The sequence below is a fragment of the Neoarius graeffei genome, chromosome 1 (assembly GCF_027579695.1).
Source record: "Neoarius graeffei isolate fNeoGra1 chromosome 1, fNeoGra1.pri, whole genome shotgun sequence".
In the NCBI taxonomy this organism is placed as follows: Eukaryota; Metazoa; Chordata; class Actinopteri; order Siluriformes; family Ariidae; genus Neoarius; species Neoarius graeffei.
Window position 1 is genome coordinate 7,938,226 of NC_083569.1, and position 11,451 is coordinate 7,949,676.

At 42.7% G+C, this 11,451-nt stretch overlaps 1 protein-coding gene across 1 annotated transcript; it reads left to right on the forward strand.

The window, feature by feature from the left end:
* Positions 1 to 1,841: 1,841 nt before the first annotated feature.
* kcnmb3 (potassium calcium-activated channel subfamily M regulatory beta subunit 3) lies at positions 1,842 to 11,151 on the forward strand. The gene is made up of 4 exons (XM_060921472.1): positions 1,842 to 1,929; positions 8,465 to 8,689; positions 9,421 to 9,595; positions 9,902 to 11,151. Exons 1-4 carry the CDS (start codon positions 1,895 to 1,897, stop codon positions 10,193 to 10,195), a joined length of 729 nt encoding a protein of 242 aa, XP_060777455.1. The 5' UTR covers positions 1,842 to 1,894; the 3' UTR covers positions 10,196 to 11,151.
* Positions 11,152 to 11,451: the final 300 nt, after the last annotated feature.

Below are 11,451 nucleotides of genomic sequence, written 5' to 3' on the forward strand. Positions count from 1 at the left end.
TCTGATAACATTTCAGTTAATTTACTGGATATTAGTACAGTATGGATGAGAAGAGAACCCTGAAGTCAGTTATTCTCCAATAAGATGACATCCTGAAGTGCTTTATTCCTCTTGCACCACAGGAACCTACCCTCCATTATCTGTAGCCGCTTATCCTGTGCAGGGTCACGGGCTAGCTGGAGCCTATCCCAGCTGACTATGGGCGAGAGGCGGGGTACGCCCTGGACAAGTCGCCAGATCATCACAGGGCTGACACAGAGACAAACACATTCACACTTACCGTCAATTTAGAGCCTCCAGTTAGCATGTCTTTGGACTGTGGGGGAAACCGGAGCACCCGGAGGAAACTCCGCACAGAAAGGCCCCTGGGCTTGAACCCAGAACCTTCTTGCTGTGAGGCAACAGTGCTAACCACTACACCACTGTGCCGCTTTACAATTTTTTTTTAAATTTAATTTAAAATTCACATCCTCAGCAGGGGGCGGCACGGTGGTGTAGTGGTTAGCGCTGTCGCCTCACAGCAAGAAGGTCCGGGTTCGAGCCCCGTGGCCGGCGAGGGCCCTTCTGTGCGGAGTTTGTTGTCCGTGTGGGTTTCCTCCGGGAAAGACATGCAGGTTATGTTAATTGGTGGCTCTAAATTAACCATGAATGGTCGTTTGTCTCTATGTGTCAGCCCTGTGATGACCTGACGACTTGTCCAGCGTTTACCCCGCCTTTCGCCCGTAGTCAGCTGGGATAGGCTCCAGCTTGCCTGCGACCCTGTAGAACAGGATAAAGCGGCTAGAGATGATGAGATGAGATGAAAGTCTTTTCTACTTTTGCAACGGCCAAAAGATCGTTAAGGTGTCGATAATTGTTGACTTTTTATGATGATTTTTTTGCTGGAGAAAGGATCCCTTTTCTAATGTAATGGAGTTTATCATTTCACTTTCCAGCTTCAATCACTTTCGTTGGAAATCAGTTTCCAAGTTCAGTTCAAAACACAAAAGCTGAATGGAAAAGAGTCAAAAACTTTCAGAAGACATGAATCACTTTGAACAAAGGTAATATAATGAGCATTTTTCTTCGCTGGGGGGAAAAATAACTAGTGGAAAAGTGAAATTTGTCTGAAGGAGTGATGTTTTTATGACTGGACTCCTCCTCGAGCGCCCTAGGAGGAGCAGTGGATCCAAAAAATGTGTTGGAATAAGGCAGGATAAGGAAACTTAAGAAGAACAATAGTGTGCTTGCCTATGGTGGTGTAGTGGTTAGCGCTGTCGCCTCACAGCAAGAAGGTCCGGGTTCGAGCCCCGTGGCTGGCGAGGGCCTTTCTGTGTGGAGTTTGCATGTTCTCCTCGTGGGTTTCCTCCGGGTGCTCCGGTTTCCCCCACAGTCCAAAGACATGCAGGTTAGGTTAACTGGTGACTCTAAATTGAGCGTAGGTGTGAATGTGAGTGTGAATGGTTGTCTGTGTCTATGTGTCAGCCCTGTGATGACCTGGCGACTTGTCCAGGGTGTACCCCGCCTTTCGCCCGTAGTCAGCTGGGATAGGCTCCAGCTTGCCTGCGACCCTGTAGAAGGATAAAGCGGCTAGAGATAATGAGATGAGATATCCCATATCCTCAGGTCTTACACTGAACAGCTTCAATAGCAGGCCTGTTGATTGACTTGCATGTTGCCAGGGCCTTCAGCCTGAGGAGATCGAGCTGCACAGGTGTGCCACATTGTATTTCGAATGTTTCCACATTTTTAACATCAATGTTTCATGAATAATAGACGCTATTTTGAATTTGGATCCCATCCATTATTCACGAACGGATGTGTTGATAAAGTGCAGCTGAGCAAGTTTTAACACCACATGAGGTCCGTCCGCTAGTCAGAGGTCTTTAATAAGAAACCCCCGGCGTGAGCAGCGATGCAACTGCAAGAAAGGCGAACGCATATTTTCAGGTAAGATGTTCGATTTATGATCAGTGGTTTTACATTTGTGGTCAGAACTTTACATATACAGACGTGGACATCATGCCAGTATTGGGCTTTTAATGATTTTCTTTGAACTGTTCGTTTTCTGTTGCACATCATACAGTTGTGGTCAAAAGTTTACATACAGTGACATGAATATCATCTTGGATATGAATGTCATGGCAATATTTGGGCTTTCAGTAATTTCTTTGAACTGTCCTTTTTCTGTGGCAGAATGATTGTACAGCATACAGCTTTAATTAAAAAAAAAAAACCACTAGAATTTGGTGCACAAGTTTTAATTTTCTTTGAGTTTTCTGAAATCAACACAGGGTCAACATTATACATACAGGGTCAAAATATTCACTTAGATTATTAATTCAGAGGTGCTGAAACTTCCAAAACGTCTCTTATCTTGCCAAGGCCGAGGTCTCTTAACTTCCTGTTAGTGATCATGATTGACGACAGCTGGTAGCTTCTCTGTGCCTTCATAAAAAGGGTTTGTTTGCAGCACTCATTGGATTGACCAACACACAGTAAAATGGGAAAGTCCAAGGAGCTCAGTGCAGATCTGAGAAAGAGGATCGCAGATATACACAACTCCGGAATGTCTCTTGGAGCCATTTCTAAACAACTGCAGATCCCAAGAGCAGTTCAAACAATTGTATCCAAGTTATTGTGAAGTGGAGTCACTTTGCCAAGCCACTTTGCTTCAAGAAAACCCAAACTGTCACCCTCAGCTGAAAGGAAATTGGTTTGGATGGTCAGGAACAACCTGGGAACCACCATGGCACAGCTCTGCCATGAACTGGAAGCTGATGGATCACTGTCTACATTTCAGATCACCATGGACTAAGAGGCTGCTATCCAAGAAATAACCCCCTGCTCCAAAATTGACACCTTCAAGCTTAACTAAAATTTGAAGCTGACCACACGGACAAAGAAAAAGCCTTCTGGAGGAAAGTTGTATGGTCAGATGAGACAAAGATTGAGTTGTTTGGCCACAATGACCACCATGTACAGAAGAACACTGTACTGGAGGTGGTGGTAGGATCATCATTCTCTGGGGCTGTTTTGCTGCCAGTGGAACTGGTTCATTGCACAAAGTGAATGGAATAATGAAGAAGGAGGACTACCTCAGAATTCTTCAGCATAAACCATCAGAAACTTGAACACGACTTGGGACTTACAACAGGATAATGAACCCAAACACACATCAGAGAATGGTCATGGAGGATAAAGCAGGCTAACATTAAGCTTAAAACAAGCCCTGACTTCAACCCTATTGAAAATATATGGACCGTGCTTATAAGTCGAGTCCATGCCAAGAAAAAAAAAATAATTGAACTCTACCAACTCTACCATGAAGAGTCATGAAATATCCAACCAGCATTCTGCCAGAAGCTTGTTCATGGTAAACAAAAATGTTTGGTCAAGGTGAATCTTGCGAAGAGACATTTTACCCAAATATTAGGTGTGCTGTATGTATAATTTTGACCCTGTGTTGATTTCAGAAAACCCAAAGGAAATTAAAACTTGTGCACCAAATTCTAGTGTTGTTTTTTTAAATTAAAGATGTATGCTGTACAATCATTCTGCCACAGAAAAAGAACAGTTCAGAGAAATTACTGAAAGCCCAAATATTGCCATGACATTCATATCCAAGATGACATTCATGTCACTGTATGTAAACTTCTGACCACAACTGTACATCTTTAATAGAAAAACAAAAAGAATCTGGTGCTCAAGTTTTAAATTATTTTTGGGTTTTCTGAAATCAACACCAGGTCAAAAATATACAAACAGCACACCTAATGTTTGGTTAAATGTCTTTCAGTGAGTTTCACCTTGATTCCACGTTTTTGGTAGCCATCAACAAGCTTGTGGCCAAATTCTGGTTGGATTTTTGACCACTCTACTTGGCAGAATTATTAGAGTTCTTTTAAATTTGTGTGTTTCTTGACACAGACCTGACTTTTAAGCAAAGACTACATATATTCAACTTGTTTTTAGCTTAATGTTAGCCTGCTTTGTGTGTGTTTGGGGTCATTGTCCTGTTGGAACACCCAGTTAGGTATGTCCAAGTTTCTGATGGTTTGAGGTGATGAAGAATTCTGAAGTTCTTTATTATTCCGTCTACTTTTGCTTCCAGTGTAACTGGTGTGTTGCACAAACAGCCCCAGTGCATGATCCTCTTCCTGGAGTAATGGACAAAAGACTGCTTTGTCGTCTTTTGTCTGTTAGTCCAGGAAGAGGATTTGTCATCCTTGCAGTTACCCCAAGGCGAATTACACCACCATGCTTAACAGTTGGTACAGTGTTCCTCTGTACCTCTGGGTCATTGTGGAAAAACAACTCAATCCTTGTTTTCTTTGTCCATGTTTTCAGCTGCAAACTTTAGTAGATCGTAAAAGTGTGGATTTTGGAGCAAGGGCTTCTTTTTTGGACGGCAGCTTCTCAGTCCATGGCGATGTAAAACTCACTTAACTGTAGACAGTGTTCCAGCAGCTTCCAGTTCATGGCAAGCCTGTGCCTCAGTGGTTCCTGACCATCTGAACCAATTTCCTCTCAGCAGAGGCTGACAGCTTGGGGTTTTTTTTCCCAGCAAAAGGGCTTGGCAAAGTAGCTCCACCTCCCAATATCTTGTACTTACTTACAGTTATTTGCACTGATGATCTTGGAATCTGCAGTTGTTTAGAAACGGCTCCATGAGATGTTCCTGAGTTCCCGAATGGGTAAATCTATGATCCTCTTTCTCAGATCTGCACCGAGCTCTTTGGACTTTTCCATTTGTACTGGTCAATCCAAATGGACCATTTGTTGGTCAATCCAGTGAGTGCTGCCAAACAAACTGTTTTTATTTTGTGCACAGAAAAGTTACCAGCTGTAGTCAATCATCATCACTAACAGGAAGTTAGAAGAAAAAAAACTTTGTCACATGCACACTTCAAGCACAGTGAGATTCATCCTCTGCATTTAACCCTATGGAAGCAGTGAACACACGCAGAGCAGTGGGCAACCATACTACAGCACCCAGGGAGCAGTCAAGAGTTAGGTACCTTGCTCAAGGGTACTTCAGCCCAAGGCCACCCCATGTTAACCTAAGTGCATGTCTTTGAACTGTGGAGGAAACCGGAGCACCCAGAAGAAACCCACGCAGACACGGGGAGAACATGCGAACTCTACACAGAAAGGCCCCAGCTGGCCGCTGGGCTCAAACCCAGAACCTTCTTGCTGTGAGGCGACAGTGCTAACCACTACACCACCATGCCGCCCTTAGTTAAGAGACCTTGGCAAAATTAAAGGCATTTTAGAACTTTCAGCACTGAATTAATAATCTAAGTGGGTGTATGTAAATTTTTTTGACCCTGTCTGTATAATTTTGACACTGCGTTAATGTCAAGAAACCCAAAATAAATTCAAATCTGCTAAGCCCAGGTCACGGTGACTGATGACGTAAGCAGAGTGTGATAGTTATCTTTAATCACGGATTTACCATGAGAGGGTCCTCGTTGTATAATCCGACACAGAGAACAAAACAAAACCCAAGTCTGGTGTAGAATCCAGCCAAGAAATCGCAGCAGTCTAAAACTGGCTTTAGTCCACTAACGAGAACAGCGTACTCAGATATCATTCAGCAGGAACATCGATTTTTTTTTTTTTTTTAATATATAGTAACTGAAAATCTGTACAGTTTTTGATAAATAATGTATCTGGTGCTATTGGGCTCTGACTTGTAGGCCCCACTGTACGAGTACACATCCAGCTGAAATAATGGTCCCATTGGACATAATTATGATGTTGCCTGGTGGTGGCAGTTCCTATAGAAACCCATGCCTTGGGCATTAGATCTCAAAAGGCAGGCCTGTTTTTTTTGGCTGTAAGATGCCCGTCCCTAATGTGCCCTCTGTGGCACTGTATAGAAGCGTGTGCACCAAATAAGGCCAGGAACTGTGCAATTCCAAATAATTCAGTGCTGGAGCTCATCAAGATTAGGCATGCTTCTGAGTACGTCCCCTCGAGGGTCCTTCAGCATTCCTGTTCACATCAACCTCCGCAGACGGCGCACGAGGTGAGGGCCTGATTTTGGCAGGAAATGGATTCGAGTCAAGGGAAATAGATTATGTCTTACCGAGTGTTATAGATTCTGGACTGTTATGAACCATATATGAACCATATGGATCATTAGTGCACTATATTAAGAACTACCTGGTGAACCTTTGGTTAAAGATGAAAAACACAGTTAGGTCCATAAATATTTGGACAGAGGCAACATTTTTCTAATTTTGGTTCTGTACATTACCACAATGAATTTTGAACAAAACAATTCAGATGCAGTTGAAGTTCAGACTTTCAGCTTTAATTCAGTGGGTTGAACAAAATTATTGCATAAAAATGTGAGGAACTAAAGCATTTTTAAACACAATCCCTTCATTTCAGGGGCTCAAAAGTAATTGGACAAATTAAATAATTGTAAATAAAATGTTCATTTCTAATACTTGGTTGAAAACCCTTTGTTGGCAATGACTGCCTGAAGTCTTGAACTCATGGACATCACCAGATGCTGTGTTTCCTCCTTTTTAATGCTCTGCCAGGCCTTTACTGCAGCGGTTTTCAGTTGTTGTTTGTTTGTGGGCCTTTCTGTCTGAAGTTTAGTCTTTAACAAGTGAAATGCATGCTCAACTGGGTTGAGATCAGGTGACTGACTTGGCTATTCAAGAATATTCCACTTCTTTGCTTTAATAAACTCCTGGGTTGCTTTGGCTTTATGTTTTGGGTCATTGTCCATCTGTATTATGAAACACCGACCAATCAGTTTGGCTGCATTTGAGCACACAGTATGTCTCTGAATACCTCAGAATTCATCCGGCTGCTTCTGTCCTGTGTCACATCATCAATAAACACTAGTGACCCAGTGCCACTGGCAGCCATGCATGCCCAAGCCATCACACTGCCTCCACCGTGTTTTACAGATGATGTGGTATGCTTTGGATCATGAGCTGTACCACGCCTTCGCCATACTTTTTTTCTTTCCATCATTCTGGTAGAGGTTGATCTTGGTTTCATCTGTCCAAAGAATGTTCTTCCAGAACTGTGCTGGCTTTTTTAGATGTTTTTTAGCAAAGTCCAATCTAGCCTTTTTATTCTTGAGGCTTATGAGTGGCTTGCACCGTGCAGTGAACCCTCTGTATTTACTTTCATGCAGTCTTCTCTTTATGGTAGATTTGGATATTGATACGCCTACCTCCTGGAGAGTGTTGTTCACTTGGTTGGCTGTTGTGATGGGGTTTCTCTTCACCATGGAAATTATTCTGCGATCATCCACCACTGTTGTCTTCTGTGGGCGTCCAGGTCTTTTTGCATTGATGAGTTCACCAGTGCTTTCTTTCTTTCTCAGGATGTACCAAACTGTAGATTTTGCCACTCCTAATATTGTAGCAATTTCTCGGATGGGTTTTTTCTGTTTTCGCAGCTTAAGGATGGCTTGTTTCACCTGCATGGAGAGCTCCTTTGACCGCATGTTTTCTTCACAGCAAAATCTTCCAAATGCAAGCACCACACCTCAAATCAACTCCAGGCCTTTTATCTGCTTAATTGAGAATGACATAACGAAGGAATTGCCCACACCTACCCATGAAATAGTCTGAGTCAATTGTCCAATTACTTTTGGTCCCTTTAAAAACAGGGTGGCACATGTTAAGGAGCTGAAACTCCTAAACCCTTCATCCAATTTTAATGTGGATACCCTCAAATGAAAGCTGAAAGTCTGGACTTTATGTCCATGTCCATTATATAACTATAACCTGAATATGTTTCAGTAAACCAGTAAAAAAACAAAATTTGTGTCAGTGTCCAAATATATATGGACCTAACTGTATATTGCGGAATATAATAATATGGAGCAAAGTGAGATATGATGTTGCATGCATGTTGAAGCAGTTGTGGAACTGTATAATACTAGCTAGCATTATTTTTCCCCAGTGATGGACCACTGACTATCGAATCTGTGGGAATTCAAATAATTGGAAGTCAATTCTTTTGCATTTGCTGAATGAACCTAGTTGTAGAAAAAGCTACAGCCACTAAATCTGTACGTCAGTGGGTTAAAGCAGGGTTGATCATAGCTATAAGTGGTAGAAAGAGTCACTTAGACCCCCCCAAGTCTAGCGCCCAACCAGGGGGTGCTATAAAATGTACTGTAGATTTTTTTTTTTAAATGCATGCATGTACAGTATATACACATTTTGGATTTAAACCTAAACCTCAATCACTCAAACAAAGAAACAGGGAAAGTTCAAGAATGAAAAGCTGTATGGTTTAACTTAAGTCAAAATTACTATTACAAATCTGTCATTTGTACTTGCCTACTTCTTTCAATTCTGTATTGGTGTATACACTCGAGCAGTTTAGTAGTGCTCACCACTATCTTGTAACTTCTTAATTTCAAGCAGCTTTTCTTAAACTCCTAAAAACTTTCATCTTGGTCATACACCATTTATGAAGCTGGCCTGCGTTTTTGCAGAGAGCTCCTTCAATTCCCATCTACTGTAGCTGAGTCACAGAGGAGAAGACATCGTGGTGGTGGTGGTGATGACAACGACGATGATGGTGATAAAGCCAAAGCCCAGGTATCTCTTTCCACTGTAGGAGAGGACAAAGCGATGCTCCTGGGTTACTGCATGATTGTTTTCTCCATCTTCATGTACTTGGCGGTGGGGATCATTGTGGTAAGGCCGTGTATCCACAGGTAAGGACAAGCAGAAAGTGTGAGTCACAAGAGGTATAGTTTGTGTCTCAGGGGTTTCCTGGGTCATTGGGAAATGCAGACTTCTGTTGGGTCAAGTTCCTAGGAACAGGACAAAATTCTTAGTGAAACTGATCTGATCAGAAAGTAGTTTGGAAACGTCAGTATAGAATGTGCATTGAAGTCAACGTAATTTAAAGTGTTATCTATCATTTTTTTATATGCATTTTATACTGTGGGCGGCACAGTGGTGTAGTGGTTAGCACTGTCACCTCACAGCAAGAAGGTTCTGGGTTCGAGACCAGTGGCCAGCGGGGGCCTTTCTGTGTGGAGTTTGCATGTTCTCCCAGTGTCTGCTTGGGTTTCCTCCGGGTGCTCCGGTTCCCCCCCCACAGTCCAAAGACATGCAGGTTATGTTAATTGGTGGCTCTAAATTAACCATGAATGGTCGTTTGTCTCTATGTGTCAGCCCTGTGATGACCTGGCGACTTGTCCAGGGTATACCCCGCCTCTCGCCCGTAGTCAGCTGGGATAGGCTCCAGCTTGCCTGCGACCCTGCACAGGATAAGCAGTTATGGATAATGGATGGATGAAAGAAGCCAATTTGGCATGAAACGTTACACAACAGTTCCCTCGATTCTTCAGGCATTTTTAGGCTTTTCTAAAATACTCTCTCAAATCTATTTCTCAGTGTTTTAACATGTCAGTTTATGGTGAGTGCTCTTGCTGTGCAGTGACTGGGGAGACGCCACCAACTGCTCACTGATCCAGGCCGAGTTTCTCAGCGAGTCTGTTCAAAGAGGCAGCAGTTATCCGTGTCTGAAGGTTTTGGTGAACATCACAAATGGAACATCTGAAAGAACATTGTATCTGCGCTACGATGAAACAGCCCTGGACCTGAGCCCAGAGGTACTGCTTTGAATAATGCAAGACTCTTAAAAAGCCAGTGTCGCATTAAAACATCTCAGAATGTAAATTTGCATTATGGGCTGTAAAAAAAAATGTTGCCACAACAACAATCGTAAATGTTTACAGTGTAGGCCAAAGTAAAGGTTCTTTGCGATGGGATTTAAAGTGATGGTGGGCAATGATAGTTGAATAGCTTCACCTTTTACACCACTTTTTCACAGGGTTGGGAATATGAATGGGTTGGGCATGATTAAACTACTGGATGCTTTGTTGTCCACCACTGACCACATCATCTTTTCCCGTTAGTGTTTCTACACCCCGAAAAACCACCAAAACATATCCGACATGATGAAAGAGGCTCAGGCAATCAAAGATCATTTCAATAAATGGCAAGGCCAGACTGTAACGTGTCACCTGAGCGAATGGCACTACCCGGATGACGCCATCCTGACAAAGAAACACAACCTGCACATGGCGCTGTGGTGCCTGGTGTGGCCAAGCCTCATGCTGTTTGGAGGAGCGCTGCTGGTCGGTCTGGTCATGCTCACGCAGTACCTTGCAAATCTGTGTAACCAAATCATCCCAGAAGAGGAGGAATAGTGGACAGGTAGAGCACAGTAGGCCAAAACAAACTCGACCCATTTGTACTCTGTATGCCCTGGAGTTCCAGCATAGAAGAGGAAGATTAAGACAACCAACCCAGCTCCAATACAATGATACTGCTTGGAACTAGCAATCAAATCCCAGGACTGAGTGGGTTCTTGAGCAACACCCTTATCCTTAAATTGCTTACTGTATCATTTGATCAGGTGAAAGTATCTTGCAATGACTGAATGAATGAATGTATATATTTGTTTTATAATCATGATTACATGATATGGTTCCAACATGCAGGATGTTGGGCAGCATGTGGTCATTCGTGTCTCGCAGCTCCAGGGTCCCCATTGTGATCCTGAGCTCATGCTGCTCTGAGGAGTTCCACGTGTCCTCCCAGCATCCATGTTGGTTTCCTTCAGGTTCTCTGGTTACATCCCATCTCCAAAAACATGTAAGTAGGTGGATCGGTGACTCCAAATTCCCACTAGATGTGAACATCTTCTGCAGGGCGCATTCACGCTTCACACCCGTTGTTGTCGTCAGGATAGTCAATGCAATGCTCAGAGTCACAGAGAAGGAAGAGCTAGATAGATTTTTAAAAGGATTTGGTACTACTTCAGCAATATGCCAGGAAAAGATCAGACCTCCATCTGTCAAGGCTGGATATACTTACAAAGAGCTCTTCTTGGTTTGATGTTCTGCTATCCAAAAGCTTTTATGGTTGGATCATGGCATGAAGAAAAGTTCATACATGAGGTTTCAGTGATTGAATTTTTTTTTTATCATTGGGATCATTGGGCAACTCCACCGGAGCTCCAAATGCTACCAACAGATGAGGTTCTGAAAGTAGAATAGGACATTTCTGTGAAAAAAGAAGGGTTAGCAGAAACTATTACTATCTATGCACTATTAAGGGATATTATTTATTAAACTACTTACAACTGAATATACCATATACAGTGGGGCAAAAAAGTATTTAGTCAGCCACCAATTGTGCAAGTTCTCCCACTTAAAAAGATGAGAGAGGCCTGTAATTTTCATCATAGGTACACTTCAACTATGAGAGACAGAATGGGGGGAAAGAATCCAGGAAATCACAGTGTAGGATTTTTAATGAATTAATTGGTAAATTCCTCGGTAAAATAAGTATTTGGTCACCTACAAACAAGCAAGATTTCTGGCTCTCACAGACCTGTAACTTCTTCTTTAAGAGGCTCCTCTGTCCTCCACTCATTACCTGTATTAATGGCACCTGTTTG

What these genes read in the sequence shown, in the direction of transcription:
- kcnmb3 (XM_060921472.1), top strand. Translation starts at nt 1,895, where the DNA reads ATGCAACTGCAAGAAAGGCGAACGCATATTTTCAG. An exon ending in AGGCGAACGCATATTTTCAG is followed by an intron (nt 1,930 to 8,464) that starts GTAAGATGTTCG and finishes GCGTTTTTGCAG; the next exon opens with AGAGCTCCTTCAATTCCCAT. An exon ending in CCCTGGACCTGAGCCCAGAG is followed by an intron (nt 9,596 to 9,901) that starts GTACTGCTTTGA and finishes TTTTCCCGTTAG; the next exon opens with TGTTTCTACACCCCGAAAAA.